Source organism: Chroicocephalus ridibundus, chromosome 4 (genome assembly GCF_963924245.1).
Source record: "Chroicocephalus ridibundus chromosome 4, bChrRid1.1, whole genome shotgun sequence".
NCBI classification, from domain to species: domain Eukaryota; kingdom Metazoa; phylum Chordata; class Aves; order Charadriiformes; family Laridae; genus Chroicocephalus; species Chroicocephalus ridibundus.
This window is the reverse complement of record NC_086287.1, coordinates 40,387,904-40,414,991: the sequence shown is the minus strand read 5'-3', so window position 1 is coordinate 40,414,991 and position 27,088 is coordinate 40,387,904. Positions and strand designations below refer to the sequence as shown.

Genomic DNA, 27,088 nt, shown 5'->3' with positions numbered 1-27,088 from the left:
ACCGTTTTGTTTTCCTAATTAAACAATAACACAAGTTAAAATTCATTCCAAACAACACTTTACAAACAGCAGTGTTCACATATATGTGAAATTCTGACACTTGTTTTTTAAGCAGGTTTTTGTAAGAAAACAAAGGGTAACACTAGAATATTTAATTAAAATAACCCAAAGCTATAGACTCTCTTCTGGGCACAAAAATACCGCTAAGTATAACATGGCAGGAAATCTTAACATAAAATGTTTTGTTTGTTTCACAAACTACTTGTTTCTTAAACTGATGAAGCACACTTAACAAAGTTAGGTATTCCTCTTTGCACCAAAAGAGAGCATGTTTAAAACCAAAAAGTTCTGATACATCTAGCACAAACATAATTTTCTAATGCTGCTCAGTTCACCATTTAATGAGGACATGAACACCAATTTTGGCACAGGGGGAGTGAAACATCTTGAAGGGAACAAGAATTGTTCTCTACTAGAAGAAAGTTAATTTTGGAAGCAATTTTCCTGATTTAGGAAACAAATTAACTACGGTTTTTCATGGCTCAAAAGAAAGTTAGGGCTATTCAGTGTTTCTTTAATTCATATAGAATAACAGAAGTTGGCAAATTCTGCAATATCTACATTATTCCAAGTATTTATGCTTCTATGGATAACGTTGACAATACAATTAGCATAAGACACTAGTATCTTTTCATCCTATTGCGTTCACAGAAGGACAACTAAGTTTCTCCAAGAAGTTGGTGAATTATCTTAATAAAATTCTGCAAGTTCAGAAGCACTATTCTGTGTCTTCTAAGCAAACAGTCACAGATTTATCTTAATTTTCATGCTCCTCCCTAGAGAAATATACAGACTTCTTGAAAAAGAAGCATCAAAGCTACTCAAACGGAAGAGAAACAAAGCAAGCAGCAGCCCCACACTGCAGGGACAATTACATTATTAAGTAAGCCTCAACCTTTTGCAGCAAGCACATAGCCAGGAGTTCAGTGTGATTATGCAGAAATACACAGATCCTTCTATTAGCAGTTGGAAGGGTATTCAATTTCACATACATACACAAAGACAAAATATGCTTGAAATTTGAGCAACAAGACACTTTACATAAACATCAGCAGCTCAACAGAAAAGGACCCATACTTTCCATTGAATTCTCACCACTAGAAACTGTTTGAACCACATCTGGCCTAAATATAGCTAGTAAAATTCTGGTAACTCAATTCCAAAATGTTTTCTTCTGATAAGGTTAGCTCCTCATTAAAAAAACACATGTTTTGATGTGGTGCAACATATAAAGACATTTCTCTTTTTAGAAAGTTTCAAAATCGAACTAGTTCTCCAAGTTTTGGAAGCAGAGAAAATTTTTTCTTATTCTAGGTTTAAACAACTTGCAAAGATAATTCAATTACTGTTTCTGTAACACTGGTATTTAAAATATTTTTTATTAGCAAAGTATAAAAACAAAGTTTGCATTTCAGCAGCTTACAGTCCAGATATAGACAAAGTCACCTGTAAGTCTGAAGTATCTACATAGTTTTAGAAAAGTAAGCATACAGTGGTGTTAAATACTGTAACAACAAATCAACTATCCATTTTTTCCAACCTTTCTACATACTTATTACCAATTCAAAGGGAACTGGCATTTAATCAACTTTTCTTCAGAAGTCTTCCATTTTGGAATTTGTTTAGCTTTCCATAAACTAATATTTTCAAATATCAGACAGCAACAGCAAAGGTGCAGAGGAGCTGACAAGTAACCATCTGCATGGAAACAGAATAAAACAGAACCAAGGATAATGCCAAATGGAAATACTTGCTTATAAAGAAAGAGAAAATTAACAGTTTGAATATTCTCTCTTTGCCAACAGAAGCACTTCAATCTTGAGACACTTTACTGCAGGAAGCTGAGATGATACGATTAAACACACTTAACCAAAGACAGCAGAAAAGGCACTGCAGATGTCAAGTAATTTGCACATTTAAGTTGACTTTGAGAAGAAAAAACTTACACAACATAAAAACAAATACATATTCAGCTAAACATTTGGCTTTCCAAAGCAAATGAAAATCTTGGGTATAAAGTTTACAGAGCAGAACGCATAAGTGAGTGTGAAGCACAAACAAAAAATGTGAGAACTGAGCGTGAAAAGAAAATTGACTACGACAGCTTAATTGCTCTCATATTATCAATGCTGATAAAGTGATTTTTAAGGTTTTTAATGGAGCATGTGGCATCTAAAGGGGAAAAAATATTACCTGTGGAAATTATGGGCTTCTTGACTACTGTTAACTTACTTAGCATAGAAAATAAAAGCATTAGAGAATATTACGTAAGGTTTGTCTTTCATTTACACTATAAATCACAAGACATTGAAGAGATTAAAGTCTCTCCTCCTAAGCTACTTCGTATTCTCAGAAGAACAATTTAAAAAAAAAAAAAGAATGAAAGATACTATTATACATTTGCTGGTAGTAATGATAACCAACGTTCTTACCAGAAATAAAGATTCACTTCACAGATCTAAGAACACAACCCAGACAAAAGTATAATGGACAGGCAGTGTTGTAATTCGATTAACCTTAGGGATTTACAAAGCAAGTCTCATCTTCAGTCTCAATTTGACATTTAAAAGAATGCTTAAAGCAGTTTGGCTTTGCAACCGCCACTTTCAGAATGCTTTTCCACAGAGATGTCTAGCCAGCTTCACACATTTTCTCAAGTACTAGCAACTTGCAGACCAGGTTCTATAAATAAATAACAATTTTTATAAGCTAAACAGTTAAATCCCAAGAACAATTCTAGTCATATTGGGTTTTAGTTTTAGCTCTTCACTGAAACGGAGACATCATTTCTCTCAACCAGCACGAACACTAAACTACTTTTACTGAATAACACTTACTAATAATAGTTTGCTTATTAATATGGAAGAAGAAAGAAAATCCAAAGTAATTTGTTTTCTATTCTTTCTAAGAAGGCTAAGGAAGTCAGGAACTAGACAGGAAACATCTAGAACTGATTACTGCTGCTTAAATATGTAATCTGGTAGAGAGCATCAACACGCATTGTAACAGAAAACATTTAGATCCAAATGTTCTCAAGTACAGCATGCTCTAAAACAGATATATGTAATGTAAACTTTTCATACAGCTTTACATATTCACTAGATTTCAAAAACAAAGGGCTTTTTGTTTGATTTATAGTCAAACTATCCTTCTCAGTTTCTAGCAGTCACTTTTGATCTGACTGCCTATTTTCAAACAAACCTGGGAGAAAAAAAAGTAGGTTTTGATCGCAGCTATGTGCAGGGAAGGGGAAAAAGGGACACTACTACATAGTGCCCCACAGAGGAAAATGCTTCAGTGACTGTTCAGTCATCAGCAGGGCTACCAGGTGGCCCGTCATTAGACCACAAGCAATCCAAACCCTGTGCTGCCCCTTGCCCTGGAAGCATTTAAAGAGCCTGGGATGGAACCGGGTTTACTGCTAACTTAGGCAGAAGGGATCAAAAAAGGAAATCGGGCATCATATTTCACTTTTCAAGAAACAACTTATGTTTTACTAATCCATACATAAGAAAAAAAAAAAGCTTTGTATTTCTTTGTATTTTACAAACAAAAAATTCAAAAACGCTTAAGTCAAGCAAAAATTTACAACCACAGATTTTCACTTGCTTCATTCAGTGACCAAGATGGTGCCATCCAATGAACGTGTTTAATATTTTTTTCTCATCTCAAAAGATGGATTAAGGTTTAATTTACTACACATCATTTAAATTTTACACTGAGGATGGCAAGCACTACTTTCCAATGAGCATCTGTACATTGTTCACGGACACAATACGAGTGCTTTCTGAACAGTAATGAACCTATCCTCACAGCATCCTCACAACTAACAGCTCTGTTATTCCCATTTTACAAACTGAAAACAGAGGCACAGAGAGGTTACTAAACAATGAGCATCAGTTTTCAGGCAGATAAGGTCAGCTTTTTTTTTTTTTTTTTTTTTTTTTTTTTTTTGAGTACTTCATATGATGTAGAGCTACTTGGGTTTGAAACAGCTCCCTTTGAGTTTGGCAAAAGCTATGAATGCTAGTCACTTTCGCTCTTCAAACTTGATATCCTGACATCACGAACACACAATTATAAACAGCTAGAGAGTTTATAATGCCAACAGAAAGAACTGCATTAAACTCATTTGAACTCCGGCATAACATGGTAGCACAGGGTTTTCCCAAATTTAATCTTATTTGAACCCATTTCCTTTTTAGGAAATGGGAAAAAGAGCCCATTTAAAAATACTCAGTGACAAGAAGCTATTTATGTTTAGTAAGGCATTCCAATGATTAATTAGTCCAGTAAGAACACACCCCTTTATTTGAAGTCTGAACTTGCTTAATTCAGCTTCCAACCACAGAACTGTGGTATACCTTTGTCAGCTGAAAAGGAGGTTGCTTTTATCAAATACCTCTTCCTCAAGTAGGTACATACTGACTAATGAAGAGACCCTTAACATTTCCTTAGCTAAGCTAAACCAAGTAAGCACCTTACATCTTAATTACTGAGACCGCTCTCCCCTTCTCCCAGTCATTTTCTGGGCTATTCTCTGGAAGCTGATTTTTCACCATCCTCCCTGGCCTGTTAACACCAGATGTACTGCTCCAGTAACAGTTACAGCCAACTAGATAATTCACAACCTCCTTATTTCTGATTCCCTTGCTCAACTAACTCAAAGTTTTTCACATGACTTCCAGCTACAGCCAAAAGGATTGCCTTCAAGTTCCACTCCTATCATCAACTCCAAATCTTTTTCAGCGTCTCAGACTGGGTCCCCCTACTCCATGCCCAACTCAATATTTACCTGCACTAATTCTGGCATGAAATAAACGTTACCTATTGTTTAATGTGTCCAATTTATTAGTGATTGAAATCACTTTCCATCCTTACTAATGTTCTTTTAGTCCCAAATTTATATTTATGATTCTCTGGGTAAGTAAAAACAACTGGAATAATTCCAACACAGTTATTTATAATTAGAACCTCAGATATTCTGTAACCTGAAGTAGCAGAGGTTAATGCAGTGTATGCAACAGTAGACTTATCTCTAGTACACACCAACACTCGCAGATGCATAACACAAGCTGCTGCTGGATTTTGCATGTTACTCATACACAGCCCTGCCTAGTGATCTGTGTTTGCAAGAACCCAAATCTCTAGCCAAGGCCATCCTAGAATTCTTAGCTAATAGCAGTAACTACAGTTTATTTTGTAAAATAAAATTTAACAAATCTTTAAAATACTCCAGAACCAACCCACAAGCAATGTGCGTTAAAGATAATGATAAATGAAAATATAGTTGGATTTCCATTGAATAAATTGATAAACCTAATTAATAGGTGCTTTAAAAATATACAAGCTTTCAATCTGTTTATTACACAGATCTTCAAAGATTTTATTTAAAAGGTAAATATCTCATCAACCAATTCATAAAGACAGAGCTGTGCCCAGAGCAGAAGTTCCTGCCCAAAATTCCAGAACTCCTGACCAAAGAGTTCACAGTGAGAAACAAGGACAGCACCACCACACCAGTATCACAAATGCCTCAAAGCATTAACATAATGGAAACCTTTAAACCTTCGAGCTTTATTTTCTTCTTATGTAGGATGAATTAGGATGCTATCTTTTATACCTGAACTTTAAAGGCACTTACACAGGGTTTAATCTTCTCCATCAAAAGCCTTCACAAATTACACGGCAGAAGGAAAACCACTCCTCTTAAGTCAGCCAGTTCCAACCTCTGACATGTATACTTCTGGTACGACAGCTGCTGTGACAGGAGCATCAGAAGGAAACGGCCCCACCAGTCTTACTCAAGTTCTTGCCACAGTTTCTCTCTTACACCGGAGTGATGAGTAGGCTACCCATACTCAGAAATACTTCCAAGAGTTGAGTCTCACTGACATCTTCTGACTTGATATGATCCTTGGTGGATCATATAACGAGGGAACACACACACACACACACTTACACATCTTACGTCTTCTACAGCATTTTTGAACCAGTTCCACCCAGTCCCTGCACTGATTTTCCGTGTCTTCCTTGCGTTTTACAGGTAAACCCACAGACAAGGATTTGCTGAGCTGTTACCTTCCCTTCTGCATTAATTAGCATACATTATCAGTCACAAAAGGAATTTATGCTGCTCCAGAGTATAAGGCCTTTTGAGATTCTATAATCTTAAGTAGAAGGGACAGGCAGAAAAAGATCTTCACCTAGTCAGGGTACGAACTAGTTAGAGTAAGCATTGCATTAGAAGGGAACTATCAGGGTAAGCAATATTTAGTGGCAGCAAAATAAAATATGAGATTTAAGAAAAAAAAATAGAAATACGGCTGGAAAATCTTGTAAACCCCTATTTGAAGTACTAAATTAAAAAAAAAATATTAAAAAAACCCAACAAAATACTCCAAGCAGAACAGTTTCTATTCGCCCATTTCCCAACTATTTTCCAGCTGGTACCTGCTTGAAGATTCCTGCTAGAAGCTTTTTCTGGTTTCCATCTTCTTGTCATTTTCATTCTTCCAGATTTTATTACTTGGTACTGTAAGGCAAAAACTTAAGAAAGGAGGAAGAACTTACTGGTATTGAGAACTCCTCTGCCAAATACTTCAACACTGATGCTCCTCTAGTCAAAAAGTTACTTCTCTCTGCCAGGTTGCCTTGGAGTTTTGTGTCAAACTCCTTTCTGACAACTGAAGCAACAGAGTCAATTATTATGAGTTTAACTTTCTTTGAAATAATTTCTTCTTCCAAAGACATAATCCTAAAAGAGAAAAAAAAAATTAAAAAAACTCAGACATTGATAACATTATTTAGAACCATTTTATAACCCTGAAATTGTTTAAATAAAAGGTTTACTTTAATTAGCTGAAAGTTAACCCCTCTTTTTCCCCACCTCACACTAACATCTGCATGTATTGAAGAGATTTGGAAAGGAATCTCAGGCTCCAGTTGACCACATAAGCCAAGGCAGGACCTCTCCAAAAGAGAGTTTTGGAAGAACCTCTCGTTAGCAACTCTATGCTGTACAACCCCTGAATGGCAGGCAGCAAGTTTAGTGGACATTGAAACTGTGCCTTTTTGCTCACAGTAGCAGCGTCCCATTGCCAACACCAGAATCCTTGGTGTCTATATATGCAGAAGGTCAAATCCATTTCCGTATACCTCCAAAGACAGTATGCCAAACCTACCCCATTGATAATATTCTACTAGCTGTTCTTTGATAAAGCCGAACTAGAAGAAGCTATTCTTAGAATAATTCTCTCACTAACATAAAATACACAAGATGATGCTAAGATATACCTTAATTCATTTTCATTGCAAAATGTGTTCACAAATTAAGTTAACAACATGACAATACAACACTGCCAACAACAGCATTCAGGCTGATGACTGTGAAATGATTCCTCCTTCCCACTGCTGGAGGGGTCCCAGTCTTCCCAGAAGTAAACTGCATTTTGGAGGAGAAAACTCCTATTTCATGGAAAACCTAACTCTTACACTATGGTCTCTCCATAATCAAAGACAAGATAAGACCTGTCACATGAAGCCCTTGAAAGGCTTACAGGGATCAGATCATATTGAAATTGTCTACTAGGAATTAGTGGATGACATCAAGTGGATGTGTATTAGTCACGTGCTATAAAATGAGAAGAGCAGTGTCAGTCCTTCTGTAGCGATTTTCCTTTGTTGGAGACCATGCTGTTATCATCATGAAAAAGCCCCAAACAAATGAATTATTCTTCATAAAACTTTGACATAAAACAAATATTGATACAGAAAATCCAGTCAAAATGGTCTTTATTTTTTTAAACTCTGGAAAAGGATACCTGTTCAGTACACTGCCACAGGTCAGCTCTCGATACAGGTGAATGCTACGGGTCATGCAGAACAGCTTTTCATCTGAGTCAAAATAAGTAGGGAATCTGTTTCCTGCTATCTCAATCAACCTATCAAAAAACCAGAAGGCATAACAATGAAACAGGAATAATGTGGGATAATAAGGCATCAAGTATTCACAACGCAAATCTCTGAATAATAAGCAGATATCAAATAATACTGGAAATATTTTTCAAAGGAGAAGCATACTTTAGGAGTCAGAGTGAAATACTAGAAGTCAGAGCAGCGAGGTTCTCTTCCCAGTGACGCCAGAGTCAGTGGAACACTGGCAAAAGACATAATGTGTCTGTACGCAAAGAAACAGCGTATATCCTATGGAAAGAAACTGCAAAGTGTATAGTTACTGAATGCAAAGTTCTTTGAGTTTTATACAAGAGGTTCCACTCAATGGCCAAGCATTCTCCTATTTTAGTTATTATATCTAAATATTATTTTCATTTAAACAAATGTACTCGCCAACTCAAACCATCTTCCCTTCCACCTTTATCATGCAGAGAAATCATAAAGTGGACCTTGTGTCACCACAGAAATTTAACAAGCTGATAACAAACAGACCTGTTACAAGGTCCAGCCAACATGGAAGCAAGACTGTAAACAACATAGCTCAGTTCAACTGCAAGTATTTATACAAGCAGTACATGTATGGAAAATATGCCCGCCATAGTGGGAATCTTTTCACATATAATCTCTCCTTAAAAACAAGAACAAGGTCATTTGGATGGGAGAATTCTTCACTGAAACCATTTCCACTGTGCCAGTTACCTCTTTTTAAAAAGGGCTTATAAAATCTTAAGAAAATATACTTTTTGGAACATAGCAAAAAAAAAAAATCTGCGTTGTGTCACAAAGTGACTGAGGCTTCAGTTGCCAGGCAGCTACAACTGAACATCCATCCATTCAGATAGCACAAGTACAACTGGCGTGGCTTGAAATAATGAAATAACTAAACAGCTTAAGTGTCTGCTTCACTGATAGAACTGAATGTGGGATTCCATGATTAAATGTTCTCCATTACCTTATTAGCAAATTCATGACTCTTCAAAACTTTGAATTATAATTGTAAAGCATACCACTGTTTATTATGGGACTAGACTAAGGAAGCATATCAGATAACTGGTGATAACACCAAAAGAAGTCAGAGGAAGTTGGGTATTTATTATTTGTTGTGAAAATATTTTTATATTCAGAAACTATGCTTTGAAAAAACCTCTTGCACAGATGTAAAACTAAACAATTTACTGATGAGAGGCCAACATTTTCAGTTAAATGAGATTTTATACATAAAATCATTGAGGACTCTTCGGAAGTCAGTGGAATGACGTTCCACCCCTCTGAACACAAGGCAATTTTATCTAGGTTCTTAAATAAATGATCCAAGAATTCAACTTGGAAACTCATAGTTACAGTCCAAGCACTGTAATTTTTTATACAATGAAGATTTTGGTTTTTTAATAACAGAAAATATTTAATTGTATTTTAAGCAGACATATTCCACTGCTTATAGCTTGAGAAGAGTGGCATCTAGTGGATGATACCTGTGGGCACGACTTACTAGTTATGTTTTTTATTTAGGCCCTTTCCATTAAAACCCAAAACATTAAAGCTATTTTAGAACAATTGTTTTAAATCATTTTTATTGGGTTTAAAAACAGAACCACTAAGTTTGAATGTTAACATACCTCCCCAGAGCAAGCAATTTCATGACAATAGCCTGAATCTCACTCATTAGATATCACTTATTATATTTAAACTTGTCCTGCAGAACTTCCAGGAAGAGAATCTTGTCTTTGCATTTGCATAATTAATCATGCAGACCATTTGGGCAACAGTGATCTGTCATTCAATGGTCTGCATGAAATGAGATTTCAGTACCCTTCCTAATGGGCATGCATATCACAAAGACCACCATTACACAGACTGACTTAAAATGACACACCTCATCTTGCTGAGATCACAGTACAATTCAGAGAGCTCTGTGGAGTTTCAAAGTTCTTTAAGATCTAAACACTGTTTGTCACAGTGAGACCAAAAGCTGCACAGAACATGTTCTCTGCAATCAGGGTGGAAGCTCATGGGGTGGAAAATCCCTGTTTGTTCTAAGCTTTGGTTCACAGAAATTTCTATCCAGTGTTTTTCACAAGCAGTAAGTATGGCTAGAGAGAAAAGCAAACAAAATTATTTTCAGACTTTCTAAATAAGTCTGGTATGTTTTCAGTTAATAGCTGGCTAGAGCTGAATTGAGTTGCTACAAATCTGATTATAACAATTTTGATTTCCAGATTTACTATGGCCATTCCATCCACCTGTCCACGTTCTGACAAAGCTGAATGAGAGACACTATCTGCACTATTACAGCTTTTTCTTACACAAGAGAAAAACATATAAACTACAGAAAACAGTGGCATATCTTACAAGACCAGCCTCAATTCTGACCACTCTTCTCAGCATTGCTATTAGATTCAACTAAACTGTCATGTCAGAGAGTAATAAGGCCATGAAAGTTTGTGGAAGCAAAAAGCTCCTTGCCCTGAAGAAAGACCTGCCAGGCAGAACGACAAAAGAGAAGTGCCTTTTAGCAAAAGAAAAAAAATTAGACAGCTTTATGCAGTATCTTTCTAGAAGCAGCATGGCATTACAGCCAGTATGACAGCTACAACTTAGTAACTCTCAGCCCTAAAAAGAAGCAGGGACATAAACACTTTTTCCAGGCTTTCTGATAGAGACTTCTGAGTTTTAAATAAAAATAGTGCCAGCTAAAAATCTCTATTAACCCCTCTAAAATAAGTTTATTAAATGAATATTTGCCCTCTTATCTGAAGTGTTTAGAACAACAACAAAACAAAAATCTCTTCTACTTGCCATCTATTAATAATACAGGATTATAGAATTGTAAGAAAATTCAATTCAGGTTAGAAAGAGAACTCAGGAGATCTCCAGGCCGACATCCTGTTCAAAGTAGGGCCAGCTACAAAGTCAGAACAAGTTACTCAAGGCTTTATCTAGTCCTATTTTGAAAGCCTCCAAAGGATGGAGGCAGCACAACCTCTGGGCAACCTTTTCCAATTCCTGAATATCCCTATGCTGAAAAAGCTTCTCCATGTAGCAGTACAGAGTGGATTTCAAAGTACGCCCGCTGTCTCCCTGCCATGCATCACTGTGCCATCTTCTTGATTGGCCTCCTCATGGGTACAGGAAGGCTGCTGTTAGATCCCCCCAAAACCTTCTCTCTTCTGGACTGAGCAAGCCCTCAGTCTCTCCACAAAGGGCAAGCGCTCCAGCTCCCAACCATCTTGGTAGTCCCCAGCTAAAGTCCCTGCAGTTTGTCATGCATTTCTCAAACCGAGAACCAAAAATCGGACACAGGATCTAGATGTAGTCTAACAGGTACCCAGTAGAAGGGGATAATCACTTCCCTCACTCTGCTGGTGCTGCTCCTTAGAGGTTGCAACACAGAAAGTGTAAGATATAGGTTGTCTTCTGAAATTGTGTTTAACTATCATTTTCAACCGAGCAATACTAAATACGATTTAATACATAAATATTCTCATCCTTACTAATAACGTTATTTTTAACATATTTCCTTTCTACATCCTACTCTATTTTCAGGAGTTTCATTTTCACGTTAAGCTGTTTTTCCTTTTCTTTAGCACTCACTTTTAAACAACAAGTCTTAACTCACCTGTTAGGTACTACCCTTTTCTACTACCTACACTTCAGTGACCTGAAATAAAATTTAAATGGTATGTAAGAAGGGAACACCATACTTTACAGAGACATTACTTGAAGCTTTTTTTAGAATTACAGAATCACAGAATAGGGTTGGAAGGGACCATTAAAGGTCATCTAGTCCAACTTCCCCTACAGTGAGCAGGGACATCTTCAACTAGAACTTGTTGCTCAGAGCCCTGTCCAACCTGACCTTGAATGTTTCCAGGGATGGGGCATCTACCACCTCTCTGGGAAACCTGTTCCAGGGTTTCACCACCCTCATGGTAAAAAACTTTCTTCCTTTTATCTAGTCTAAACCTTCCCTCTTTCAGTTTAAAGCCATTACCCCTTGTTCTATCACAACAAGCCCTGCTAAAAAGTTTGACCCCATCTTTCCTGTAGACGCCCTTTAAGTACTGAAAGGCCACAATAAGGTCTCCCCAGAGTCTCCTCTTCTCCAGGCTGAACAACCCCAACTCTCTCAGCCTGTCCTCACAAGAGAGATGTTCCAGCCCTCTGATCATCTTTCTGGCCCTTCTCTGGACCCACTTCAAGAGGTCCGTGTCTTTCCTGAGCTGAGGGCCCCAGAGCAGGATGCAGTACTCCAAGTGGGGTCTCATGAGAGCGCAGTAGAGGGTAAGAATCACCTTCCTCAACCTGCTGGCTGCGCTTCTTTTGATGCAGCCCATGATACAGTAGGCCTTCTGGGCAGCGAACAACATTGCCAGCTCATGTCGAGCTTTTCATCCACCAGTACCCCTCAAGTCTTTCTGGGCAGGGCTGCTCTCAATCCTTTCATCCCCCAGCCTGTATTGATAGGGGAATTCTTTGATACATTACACTTATGGTTTAAAGTAAATCAAACTTTTGTGAAATTAACTTGACAAAGACAGGGTTAGAAACCACATCTGTGATACTTTCAAATTATTAAACAATACAAATACATTTGCTTTGATACTCCAGATTCAGGCCATGGGTACGTCATCTGAAATATATAAGTTATTTCAATGAACCTTTTTCTGACCATTTTTCTAAACAAATAAGGATGAGACTACTGTATTTCTTGTCCTCCCCCAGACTCTTAATAACTTTTGACTCATGAATTCCAAGCAACACTGACAAAGGAATAGACATCTCAAAACCATCAAACTCCTTGTGGTTTAGAAAAATTGGTAGCCAAGTAAAGTAAGTTAGAGCTACCATTAATGGCATATTGCAAAATTATTTCAACAGCTAATCAGTCAGTTAACATGGGAAGAGCGGAAACCAACATGCACATACATCTATAACTCTCAACTAGTTACAGCATATAGTGTTTCCTGTCCATTCAGCCATTAGAAGATACTGTAAGTGCATCGCTGAGCAGTTTCGGTCATATGGGCAAACCAGGAGATATTAGAGGAATTAGAGATGTTACAGAGGTAAGGGAATATTGTACTGCATGGCCACTAAGGATATAGGAGAGATGCAAGGTTACTGCAGAAGGAAATCAGAAGTGCAGAAGAAGGGCTGAGGGCCCCACCCAGCAACAATAGGACAGAAATCTGAAGGAAAACTGGCTGTGTCAGTCCTACTGTTCACAGAAAAAAATTCCATTTCCTTTCTACTCAAAACGCTGAGCCTTTACATCCTCAAAACCTTCCTGCTAACTCCACAAACTAAACTGCAAAGAAATATTTCAGGTATAGGACTGTTAAGACCATTTATAAATTAGTGAGTGCGCCACCCACCTAATCATACCACAATTTGAATCTGCAACATCATACACATTCTATTAAAATTAATTTCATCATCTATGGAATAACTGCATATATCAGATGAATGCTTAGTAACTACCATAGGTATTTATTTTATCAATGCTTAATTATTGTTCAGAAAATAATTGAAGGCTCCAAGATAAAAGGTGCTAAAAAGGTTGAAAGTGTGAATTTTAGAATTTTGCATCTTTCTTACCTTTCAGCACTGAACGCAGACTCTGTGTCAATGTATATAACAGCCCCATCAAGTCCTCCCATGCTCACAGGTAGTGTAGCCAGAACACTCATCATAATACAAAATTGAGTTTTGCCACAACCTGGTGGGCTAGTTAGCTGGAAGAAAAAGATTAGTAACATAAACAAGAGATGTCACATTCATTTCACCCTAATTCTACTTTTAACTTAGACCCATCAGCCAGAACTCCTCAAGTTCTGCTCTTCCAGCTACCAAAAGAGACAGCCACAAAAAGATAGAATGCAGCCCACAAAAAGCAACTTGCAGTTACTCTTGGATCTGTGCCTTGCGGTCAAACTCATCCACTGACGAATAAACAGTTCTTCAGACACAGCGTTATGCTTGTACTTTATTTCTTTGACATCCTTTGTTACCTCTCATATGTGAGGTCTCCTACTCTCCCCTTCCTCTTACAAGATCTTCCCTAGAGTCACACCTAGTTCTCTTCTATCTCCTTCCCTATGCTACCTTCTAAAACAGAGCAAAAGATTCACAGTTGACATTCACATGACATCAATTGCCTTTAGAGCTGAAAGCAAAGTCCAGAGCTAATGAGTTCACAGATGTAAATGACTGCTTAGGAGCCATCATTACCTTGGTTAAAACCAGGTCTTTCTTGGAAATCACAAGGAAGACAACTTATATTTTGTAAAGACTGAACGTTCAATATGAATCACTCATATATAAGACAGATTTTTATCTGCCCCAGAGACTACATTCTGCTATGTAGCACGTGTTTTGCCATTCGTGTTAACTCTCTAGTACCATATTTCAACATGAATACCATTTAATGATACAGTCAAGCTTGCCAATTTTAAGCTTTCACCTGTGCTTACTGAAAGCCTACTGCGGTTACTCAGTATTCAGAAAGACCACATTGAACTTGTGTGAAATGGTTCCAGTATGATTTTGATCCAAGAGAAAAACCACAAGGATCAAAAGTATACATTGTTTGATGAGATCCCCAGTTTGAGGGCAAGATTTTTCTACTAGAGATGGCAGTGTGCTGTTCTTTATCCACTGCAGATCTTGCAGAGATTGCAAATGAATGCTGGGCTCTGTGTTCAGATAAAAAATTACTACTACAGTGGGTCTTTAAATACAATATCACATTCGCTGCTTCTGGGATGGAGATGATGACATTTTAAATACTAAGAGGGCAGAAAAATAGCAAATACAAAGTTGAAGTGATGTTAGGCACTAAAAACAAGATGATGGATTCACTCTGATGCTAGTAGAGACTGAAAAATAACGCAAGATAAAAATAAGCCTCTCCAGGAAGGTTAAACTGCAAAGTCAACCATACCTCTCTTCAAAACACACACTACTGCCAAAACAAAGGCTGAAATACAGAGTTGTTGTTTTAAATTAAAAAAGAAACCTTACAACAGACAGACTCTCAAAATTAAACTGTTTTTTAAGCCTAAATGGACAATAGGGTTTTTTTTAAGTACAAACACTCTTTCACCACAAGATACTATAGTATCGCTCTACTTTCATTTTAAGCAGCAGTAATACGACTTGAAGCACAGAAAATTTGCACGGAAACACTGAGGGACTGCATTAGCTACAGTTACACATTAGCTACTGTTAACAGTTGGTTAAAATCCCTTAAATCACTTCTGTCTTTAAACAAGGCCTGAAAACCAAGCCATATCAGTCAATCTACTTCAAGCTTTAATGCAAGAGAAGCATTAGATGATTTTTGATTTAGAAGCACACACTGCATTTAGTGAATTACAGATCATATTTATGGATCAGTCATATTTACGCAATTATCTGTCCTCCATCCATTGTACTTAAATTACAAAATATCGTATCAACAATAGCTGCCAGGTTTTAATATGAACCCAAATTATATATAAAAATTGCAGGGGCAATACACATTCCTTAGACTGTGATAGCCAAGGAATCTCACCAGCTGTTTCATGTTAAAAAAAAGACTTGAAATGAATGAGGGGAGGGCATCAATCCAGTTATTAAATTAAAATGTTTGGACAACTATGAGGAGACCTCATAAAAACGTTTGTAGTTTCAGCCTTGCCTGGGAGGTGCACTGGAACCAGCATTTATTTCAGTGGCTGATGCAGGAGCTAATTCAGCAGAGATGCTGTAAAAATGTCTGAGGAAATGAGCATCATACCAGAGAAAGACAGGGAATCTTGCAATACAATCTAGTACAAGAAAGTACGCTAATGGAGGAACAGAGAATTTCTATTCCCAAAGACAACAATACTTCATCTTTTATCAGCATTCCTTCAAATGGAATTAAAATGGATTTTAAATAATCCACAGTAAACAATTTTAAAGAACTACCACATTTTATTGTAATTACCACTGGAGTTCAGCAAGTGTTCTGACAATCTTAGTTTTTAAAAAAAAAAAAAAAAACAACCCACTAAAAGGACTCTAAAATAATTTAAATCAAATGTCTGCAAAAAGTTTGATTAGTTTGTTCTACTCTAAATTTTCTCTGAAAAAAATCATCAAGTCCACCCAGATAGAAATGTGAAGACTACAATTTCTAATTTATCTCCCCCTAATAAAACATACTTTTATTTTTCAATAAGGTATGTATTATTTTCTCTGGCACATCTGTAGGGTTTGGATGAAGTCACAAGGAGCTAATTCTTCTTCAGCTACCAGGGGATTAAACTCCTCAATATTCACAAAGTCATTACTTTAATTTTTCCTCAGAGGAGTTAGCCAAAAGCTCTGACATCTGACCACAAAATTTCAGCTATGATTTAATTTCCAACTTAAAACCTAATAGTGGTTTGGGAAAAAATGGTCCGAGACAGTGTAACACAAATCAAATCCCTCTGGCACTCAAAAAGCAAGCAGCTTTGGCTGTAGAAGATACCACCACAAGTCTGAACCCTGTGGCTCATGCACTCAAATTCCAAGTTTCCAACCACCCGCACTGCTGGGTAAGGTAACAGGAAGACAACGATTTAGCCACACCAGTCAGGAAGTAAATGCTGCGCACAGCATACTTTTGAAGAGAACTTGTCTCAGAATATCTGCCTAATAACAAAAATACTAAAGGGCAATCTGCTGGTCAGCTATGCTCCAGTAAGTTGCAAAAGAGCAAATTAAAATTACAAAGTTCCAAATTCACTTGAATCCAAAAAGAACACGACCCGAAAGCGTTCGCAAGCTGCAGTACAGCATCAAAGCGGCAGCAGCAGCAGACACTTGATAGCTTTCTACTAAAATTTCATCTAACAATCAGGCTGAAGAACACTTGCAGTGCTGACAACCTTTGAAACTACTTCAGATCTCATGACTCTTGCAAAAGTGCTTTTGAAAACCTCCAGAAACAGGCTTTAAATGCGAAACTCAGTTTCTGCATAGTTAATTGTTCTCTGTCTCTACATTTGCTGAGAAACCCCTAATACATGCCACTTTACACAGCTAGGACCTAAAATGCAAATAAAAAGCTATACACTTTTTTTTTTTAGACACTCTAATCTCTTAAGTTACTCATCTGATTTCTGGAGTCTACCTAGTTCTCTCTACAATATTTTTGATTAAAATTATTATGCATCAGTATTGTCAATCCAGCGTGAGGTTGCAACCAGATCAAGCCACTGGTGGATATAGCGCTTGTAGTTCTGGTCTCCTCCACTAGATGTCTTGTACAGACTTCAACATCTCAAAGTCACTTGGTGAGATCACCTATTGACTATAACTGCATTAGGCAGGTCCTGTATTTTTAACCAAAATATGTTTGAATAAAAAAAAAAAAAAAACAAACCTCAACATTCAAAAGCTTTTTTCCAGAAGAAAACTTAAATTTCAACACATTTCCTGGCATAGTGCGTTTCATTTACAGTCAGATAAAAGTTCAGCCTATCATTGAATATATTCATTTCCCACAAGTACCTTTAAATATATTGATATATATGGAGTATGGCTATTCTTAGAGTTTAGCAACAGTATCCCCGATTTTCTCATATCTAAAGAAATAAATGTTTTAAGGAAACATAAATAAAAAAATTAAAATCGAGTATTGTGGTAATCAACGAAACTGAGAAGGATTACAAAATACATAGCTCTGGAAAATTAAGCATTAGCATTAATTTCCTGAAGTGCATTATTTTATGCTGTCTTGGGAAGATTATATTTGACATCCATGTTTTGATATCAACTGCTTGCAGAACTTCCTTTCAAATAATAAAAAAATTTTAAAAAACCCACAAAACTTAGTAGTCAAAGTTTGGCTGAAGTACAGTAAAACTCCCAGCATGTCAACAACTGCTTTTCCTGGATCTGCCCCTGGAGCAATGCCAAGAACATGATAATCAGCAACCTTAGAAGTCTATCAGTGCTCCAGAGCCATTCTATCTGGTCTTCAGGGAAGAATCCATCAGATAGACTGCACTGATAGCTGAATTATAGCTATGCTTAGGATGAAGAAAAAAAAGCAAACATTCACAATATTGTTATCAGCAGCCTTGTAAATTAACTGTATGGCTCTTCGTACCCAAAAAGCTCACATTCGCTTATTTTTTTAATTAGGAAAAAAATACTTCAGGATCCCTAATGCAAATTTCACGCTCCGGCCATCTTTTACTTAAAATTGCCAAGCCATAGGACGGGGGACAAAGTAGACTTGGTTATCTGCACTGACCTATAGAAGGGTGACATCCTTTTCTTTGGGCATCACTCATGAGGCAGTCACAGGCTCAAGGACATGTTAAAGTCAGCATATCACAAGAAGAGACACATCTCTATTCTACTTTTCTACTATCTGTGCAGCAGTGGCTCTACGTTTCAACTAAAGAAGCACAATTCAGAAGTTTAAGCAGCAAGCAAACAGCCATTCTCTATCTCCACTGAGGAAATGTTGGTGGACCAGGTGGAAATCCTGGAAAACCAGATCCTAGCCATGAGCAAGCATCATTTCTTTTCAAACACGGACTGTGTTATTTCGCCACTTGACTGCATGAATAATATCCAAAAGAGGTCAAACTACACCTAGTGTGGCCAGCGCTTTGGTGAGAAAAATATTTTTAGGAATGAAAAACTCATCTCCTGCTGAAGGTACTATCCTTCAACAGCAGAATAGTTACAATCTCAGGACCCTGCATATCCCACTGCTACTTATAAAAACAGTTCTTTCTCCTTCAATGAAAAAGAATTTAGCAAGTCTTTTCTCCCAGAATTTGAAGACTAGCAGTACTAATCCTAAGGTTAAATTCTTCCAATTCAATTTTATTATAGTAAATTGGTAACAAAGCTAGGACTAAATATGAAGAAAATAATTCTGACAGATCAATGTAAATTCATGGATGTGTTCTTAAACATTTTTATGAAGACCTGAATTATGTATATTCCTGTAAATCATACATAAAAAGAAATGCTCAGAATCTTCAAAAAGTAATATCCCCTACAGCAGTCTAAACTCAGTGTTGCTTAAATGCTAATACGTTTTAAGTCACTATCAGATTTCATAAGTGATTTCTATCTGAGATCAAAACCAATGTAGTTTGATTATAGGGTATGGAAAAAAACCTATTATCCTCATAGTAAGATTTTCCCAAACTTCTCACTTCTACTCCTTTACTGTGGCAACTTGCCACAGCAGACAAAGAAAAGCACTTGGTAAGGACTGTTAAAGTGTTTAAGGAAAAAAAAATGGTTTCAACCTGTCTAAATTCAGAGCATGAGGCAAATTATATATTTTTTCCACTCATTTCAAGGGCACAGCTGAACTCAGAACTTTACTTTAAGAAGCAAAGTATGGCCACATAGCATAAAACCAAGGTCCATCTAGCTCTGGATTCTGTCTCTACCAAAGGACAACAACAGATGGCCGGGGCAATAACATAAGAACAAGGCACACATATATTGATACTCCCTCCAATATATATACGTTTCCTCATCTCCATTTGTAGCTCAGCAAATTCCTAAGACAGAGATTGCATCTGTCTATTTTTATAATACTCAATGATTCCTATGAACATCCACACAAATCCTTTCTTTCCAGATCATAGAAACTATGCAAACTGTTACGACTTTCTGCAAGGCCATAGAGAAATCCATGTACTAGAAGATTAAGCATTCCCTTGTTCTTAAAAGAAAATTCTAAGCAAAAACATAGCAGTGCATCCAAAAGCCAGAGTGTGACAGAGTTATAGATAGACAGATATGCAATTTGTAGTATGGCAATGTATGCACATATAATACAGGCCTTAATTACACTCTCTTTATAAAAGAATGCATTACATATTTATTGCATAAATTAGTCACATTTATATATAAAAGCTCTGTAAAGTCATTCTCATGACTATATGCTTCACATTTTTGTCCTAATTGCTTATTGTACCTTCATAAAAACTAATAACTTGGTAAAGTCCGAGTGAGTCAGTATTAAAAGGACAGACTCCTGATTTAGCACCTTGTGTTCTGACCATGAAACCACACTGCAACTTCCCCACTGTAAAATCCAGCCAACAATTCTCCCAAATTTCCTGGGAAAATTTTCACTTTTTTTAAACAAAAGTGGGGTCACCAGATTTTTTAATTGCTTCATTTTCTTACTTACCTGACATGCTGGGGGGAAGAAAAAAAAAAAAAGCCCACCCAAAAAATGTGCAGCCTCTACCAATTTAAAAAAAAACCACACTTCTGATCCAAATTTTTTATATATTTTGTGTTTAAAGCACCTGACACAATCCAGTCCAATCTATCTGTGACTTTTGACTTCTAGGTGTGCAATTGCAGTAAAATATGTGAAACAAGTTACCTCTGTGAGGGATCCACAGGGTACTCCACCATGCAAGACTTTATCCAAACTATGCAGCGTCGTGGATAAAAAGGCTGAAGAGGAATTGACGGAGTTCCTCAGTTTCATTTCATAAGCCTACAAAAGGAGGGGAAAAAAGCAAAAGAAAACACACAAATCAGAAAATTACTTTTTTTTTGTTAATGGAAATAGCAAGCTTCTCGAATTTGCTTTCATCAACCCGGAATGACTTAACACATGCCAATGAGCAAAGTATTCTTACCTTCAGCTATAGTCCTCCCTTAGCTCATCACCCTTCCTCACATTTATATCCCATTTATAGCTCACAGAGTAGATTTAAAATTTTACAGTATCTCCCTCACCACAATATTTAATTATAACAAGCCTTAAATAATGTTTCAAAGGTTTTCTCTACTCCTATTCAACAAGGCTCGCTTTCAACCCATAAAACTCCAACTTTTAAATAAGGAAACACTGTATGTATGGTTAGTGACCAATGCAGAAGACTCACGTGAAACCTAAAACCAAGGACTCCCTTGCCAATGTTCATTACCAATTTGAAATTACCTGGGTTCAAGAAAAGGTTTGATAAAAATTCCCAAGTCTTTGAGCAAGCCTGGGCTGAACCTGCAGCCATTAATAGTTTTCCACTTTTGTGAGGAAGACTAGTCAAGACAACATGACAGATACAGAACTGAAAATAGTTGAAATTCTAGTTCCTCCACTGACTAGAGGAACTGGCCCAAGATCAGAATTCTAGTTTGTAAGAATTATTTTCATTTAGGGAATCAATTTAAACCAGACAAAGAAGAAACAGCAAAACAGAAATGGTGATACGGCAATGCCATAACATGATGTTTCCAAAAGAAACAGGTCTTGCTCGCACCTTGTGGACCCCTGCTAAAACTGACACGTCTCAACCACTGGGCATCCTGAACATCAGAAGTCTGATTTTAAAAGGAACAGTCCAAGATCTAATGGTTGTTGCTCTAGTTATAGTTAAGAGTTCCCAGAGGTTTCAGGGTCCTCGCCCAACAACCGAGATTCTTGAAGCCCTGTCACAGTATACCACCATAACCTGCCATGATTGACCACTCCAGAAAACCTGATTTTCTCTATGCCTGAGAGAAATATGGGCATCAGATTTATCCCAGCCTTAAGACAGTCTTCTGGGAGTATGGCGTACTATGGAAGCAACATCCACAGGAATCATCAATAACTAACTAAATAGCTACACCATTGAATCCCAGATGGTTTAGTCCACACTTGTTGGGCCAACAAGTGTGCATTTTTTGCTGAAGTTGACCAGAAAATTTTCCAGCTAGTTCAACCAACAGCTTAAGATAAGATAGCTTGTGCTTTCCTTTTTTATGCTACCGTTCTTTCCTATGTTATGACAGGTAGCATATTAGAATAACGATTTGAAATTCATTCAGACCTTCTCTGTTCTTCAGTACTATTGAGGAGAAATACAGATAAAATAGCTTTCAAGACACACAACAGGCCAATACAAAAAATCAATTAATTTTACCTCACTCATATGGGATCAGAGTTTTTGCTCAGATTCACTTTAAGAGTGAATACATATACTGATGAAGAAGGATTTGCAACATAATTTAATCATTTTTTTTTTAAGCTCTGACAGGACTTGAACCCTGTAGACTGGAAACAAACCCTGTAGACCATGGAAACAAACAATATTCTAGTCTAGCTTTCCTACCCAGTGATTTCAGTATTTATCCCACAAAATTATGGTTGAACCAGACTGTCTTTCAGTAAAATAAAAATATTAAAAATTCAGTTATTAAATCAGAGTTCAAGTGAATTAATCTTTTCCAATGGTAACTTATGTTAGTTTCTAAAGATTTTCTTATTGCTTCCCATTTCAGGGATTTATTTTTTAATTTATCTTCCAGACACTGGATCTTGTTCAGCTAGACTCTAGAGACCTCTAACATAATTATCTTTTTCTACTCAGTGTATAATGTGATCAAGTTACCCCTTAACTAGCTTCCTCTCTGATAAGCTCAGTAGGCTTCACTCTGTACTTCATACTGCGAGCCAGGTTTTCCAGAAATTAAGAATTTTACTGTGTATCTTGGCATACTCTTAAGTTTTGCTGCCAGTGCTTTCAACAACTATCTGAACAATATTTTCCCCTTATTTATAACTCCTACTACCTAATTTTTTATTTTTTATTTACTCAAAGATATAGTCAAACTTTCTTACTACATCAGTCATGATGTTACATCAGTCACTCTGACCTCAAAGTCCATTTGAAATCCTGTGTTTGCAAAGATTCAATCCACAACCCCTGAAAATAGCCAACACCATCTGCTTCTGGAAGTACAGCTCTGTATCATACGTGTTTACGTATTTGGTCATCTATCAGCTGTCTCTGTATTAACAGTCCTTGACAACTGCTGTCTGACAAACTTCACTATCTGCCAAGCTTCTTGGCAAAGATTTTATTCCAGAAATTTGACTGAATAGTGATGCATGGATGACAGGCAAAAGCCAATGCTAGAACTCTACTTAAAACTTTCATCTGTATTCAATTTATTGATGATTATTAACCGCTATTGATGGAAAACTAGGAATTAGCTAACTTTTAATCCATTCATATAAGGCATATTAATTCTGCATATCACTAACTGTAACACAGTATTTTTGTGAAATTAAAGTTTCACAGAGTTACTGCTACACTTACTACGCCAATTACACATAATAAACTTTGACATGGCTTATTTTTTTCAGGAAAAAAAGCAGGCTGCATTGACACAAGTCAGAACTGTCCACGTCCTCTCTATTCTAAACAAGACACTATTTTTGACATCTTTTCACCTGAATTCAAAAAAAGAAAATGAAATCTAGCCACTGCATTGCAGCTAACATCTGTTTCCTTCTTGCAGTCTCCCCAGTTAGGCTACCTGTAGCCTAAACCACACTACAGCTCATTTACACGGATGGAAAAAATCCTCGAGAAATTATTTTCAGGATCACTTCACTTCTTGGCACCAATTTCGTCTAAAAACAATTTATACTGAAATTCTTATTCTTTGCTTGTACTAAACAATGCCTTTTTTTCTTTTAGTTGCAGGGTCCAAACTAGAAGCAATTTTTACATGCTTGGTTGCAAGAGAGACTGCCGTATTTCCCTATTGCACTCAGAACCAATTCTGCAAACCTGAACAATCTCTTGAGGCTATAATACCTAACAAAAGTCACTGCATCAAAATAAAGTGCCTCAGAGATCTAAATTTAAAAATAAAAGTATTATTTCATTGTGCAATCAAACTGAGACATCAGAAAGCTCCCAGGTAAAAACATGAGTGACATTGTTTAGCTTTTTCACAGATATTGCATGAAAAACAGAATCAACACAAGCATACTTACTGTCTGCATTTTGGGAGCACAAGCCCGGCTGACTTTACAAAGAAGTTTCTGCACATCATAGTAGCTCTGTCCCGTCACTTTCATTAGCTCCAAGAAGGAAAGACACAAAAAGTCCTGAAAAATGATGGAACAGTTCAGAGAGCTCAAGCTAGAAATTCAAGACTGGGGACTAACTTGATGCAATTTATATACACCTAATACACATTCTACAGGTTTACCAACTGTGCCACGCTATTATGCTATACCTCTCCTACGTTGCTCTTATACCAGTATAATAAAGGAAATTGTATTCATATTTTAAAGGACGTGGAGTCAAAGGATCAATCATTCAAGAACTGTGTGATGGAATTGCAACAAGGTAACACCTTTTTGCCCAGAAAAGTCTCTACTAACTAAAAAAAAAAACATTCAAATTACATCATGTCTTCTAGATTGCAGTCCTAGGGCTAGGGCCGGTATTTATCATGCATACTACTGAAATATGTAGGGCCTCATGGCTCTCTTTGGGTGAGCATTCATAACAACTTCAGAACATACTGCTGAATCAACCCATGACTGATACTGTAACATCGCAGTATGTTCACACACTAGATTATGTAATATAAATGTGCTTTTGTGAAATGGATGTTTTACTTCATAGCAGTAGTAGCTGCACACCCCTGCTAACATAAAGCATCTTCAGATTCTTTAGAAGGGAAGGTAGTAAGTACATACATGTTCAAACGTTTTAGTTAGGCATCCATCCCTTTAAAGCTAGTTTTTACAGGGCAGCAGGCCAGATGGAGCCTGAAATGCCTCCTACTTTATAGAAAGTAAAGCTCCCTGTAAATTAAACTACAAAAAAGTAAACAATACATGCGTTAAAACACACACACTCCCCAAAAAAACACACCCCCACGAACACAAAACAATCCTTTCACCTGACAGGTAGTGATCTGATGGCGACTCAGCCTTTCACACAGCTCCTGAGACAACCTTGCTCTCCTTAGTTTCTTAGCAGCCATGCTTCCCAGCCTACAGGGTAAACAAATAAAAAAATTTTTGAAAGATGCTTGGAATACAATTATGCAGACAATTACACTCTCTCCTTACTAAAGAACAGGAAGTGTGCACATGTGTGTATGTATATATATACATAATTTAATATGATATAGGCTTCCCATATAAGTCCATGTCACATTAAATTACATTACCACTCTGAAAGCAGTTATGTAAAATTACGTCTCCTCATATTTGACCATGTATAAGATCATTCCAGTAAGAACAGAAGAGTCAGCAATGCTTATAGGCCAGAGGTTTCTGGGACATAAGAAAGCTGCAAATTACTCAGTGGTGAACTGAAGGAGAACTCCACATGCTACACTGCACTAGAAAGAAATGTTTATCTTTGGATGCCTAAACACGAACAGCAGAGTAATCACAGTAAGTATTTAACCCTCGAACATATCCTGCTAGAACACAACACTCAGTTCTGGTGATCTAGGATTCGTGACAGATGTTCAAAGTGTAGGAAGGCCCCAGGAAGACTGAAGAGCTGGAAACATCATTTAGCATGCAAGACTCAAGATAGTCAGACCCATCTCATAACATTCTATGTAACAATTTATGAAACAAACACAGTTAATAAAAAGTTCTTTAATTTCGCCAACAGTGTAAAAGAAACCAGAGGCCAAAGCTAAGCATAGGAAGAGAACTACAATGTAAATATTATTTTATTCTAAAAGCAAACAGAAATACCATTGGACCAAAGCAGCAACAATTGTGGTATATTCAGTCACTTAAGCAAATTGTGTTTACTGAGACTCCTGCTTAAAGCGTAGCCGATTATTTTAGGTAGGCCTTAAGAATATTTCCTTAAGCAGGTAAAATTATACTACCACTATGAATCCTTCTCCCCCTAGCCCTCAGCTATTTACATTTGTCCCTTTTTTATTTTATCATTCCATTCTACTGAACAAAACCCCAGAGGGTGGTATTGAGCTCGGTACAATCTAAAGCACGCGTGTTTTCCTCACCTATATGTATGTTCGAGTCATATTATTGGGAAATACTCCTAGCATTTATTTAGCCAGAAGTTTAGGCAATAAGGTTTGTAAATAACGTGGAATTGCTACAACGTCTGCAGATGCACAGGCCTCCGCACCTCCACGAGATGGAAACTTTATTGCCCCCTCTCCAAAACCCTCTTTAGAGAGTGGGGGGACGGGGAGGGGGGGGAAAACCAAGCATGTGAGGAGCTCGGTGTCCTTCCCAGCCACCAGCTCCATGTCCGCCAACCACCAGGGCTCACGCAAACCGCTCTGCCCCCAGCGCTACGGAGGACGCCGCTTTGGCGCCTGTCCCTGCAGCTGAACACAAGCCGAGGCGCGGCCTCCGGTAGCCGATGCCGTCAGTGAAGCGATCGCAGCGGCTGCCCGCGGCCCTTCCGGGGTCCCGGGAGGGGCGGGGGGGCGCACAAAGGACACCGGTGAGGGGACAACCACAGAGATATACCGGCACGGAGCCACGGCAGGTGCTGGTGAAGGACCTGGGCATTATCCCCTCGCCTGGAATGAGAAAATGAACTTACGGCCCCAAGACCTGAGGGACAGCAGGGGCTGCGCGGCGCCGCACAGGTGACTCAGGCGCCGGCCCGCCCCATCGCTCCGGGACCCGGGGCTGCGCCCGCAGCCGGAGCGCTAGCACGGTCCTCGCCGCCGGCACCCGAAACCTCGCTCCCGCCGCAAACCAGCCTCGTCCCCGCAGCTGCAGGGGGCTCCCGCCGGGCCGGGCCGAACCCGCCCGCCCGGGTAGGAGGGAGGCAACAGAGCCACCGGCGCACCTGAGAACTTTTTCAAAGCCTCCCCGCGGCGGGCCCGACGGGGCGGGCAAGGCCTGCACTCGCGATTGGCTCCGCTCCCGCCAATCCCCCGCGCCCGTGAAGGCCGGTGGCGCGCAGTGCGTGCCGGGAGCGGTGGTTCCCGGGGGAGGCGGGAGCCGTCCTGTCATGGCGGGTGGGGTCGGCCGCGGCCCTTGCGGCCTAGGGAGGGCCCTGCGGCCGCCTCCGCAGCCGGGGGGCCGCCCGGGGTAGCGCCCTTCCAGCTCTGGGAGCAAGGAAGGGCCGAGGGGTTGTTCAGTGTTTATCCCCGCTCGTAAACGTGAGCGCTTCCCCGGAGGTGGGAGGCGCCGGGCCAGGCTGTGGGGGTGCAGTAAGCGTGCTCCAGGCAGGGAGACCTCGGTGCGGGCGTGCTCGGGGTTTGCCTTTCACAGTGCTTCCGTGCTTCTCCCTAGGAATTCCTGCCGTCC

General features: G+C 38.4%; 1 protein-coding gene across 3 annotated transcripts in view; it reads right to left on the bottom strand.

Moving 5' to 3' along the window:
* Positions 1–26,672, bottom strand: part of RAD51B (RAD51 paralog B) — a 417,762-nt gene extending 391,090 nt beyond the window's left edge. For 2 of the 3 annotated variants that reach the window (XM_063332868.1, XM_063332870.1), the window contains exons 1-7: positions 26,373–26,658; positions 24,724–24,817; positions 23,804–23,917; positions 20,408–20,524; positions 13,615–13,751; positions 7,884–8,003; positions 6,634–6,817 (exon numbers count right to left, since the gene is read on the bottom strand). In XM_063332868.1, coding sequence (XP_063188938.1) covers positions 6,634–6,817; positions 7,884–8,003; positions 13,615–13,751; positions 20,408–20,524; positions 23,804–23,917; positions 24,724–24,807 — 756 coding nt within the window. In that variant the 5' untranslated portion in view covers positions 24,808–24,817; positions 26,373–26,658. Of the gene's footprint in view, positions 1–6,633; positions 6,818–7,883; positions 8,004–13,614; positions 13,752–20,407; positions 20,525–23,803; positions 23,918–24,723; positions 24,818–26,372 lie in introns of all 3 variants that reach the window. The other variant, XM_063332869.1, reaches the window with a different exon arrangement.
* Positions 26,673–27,088: the final 416 nt, after the last annotated feature.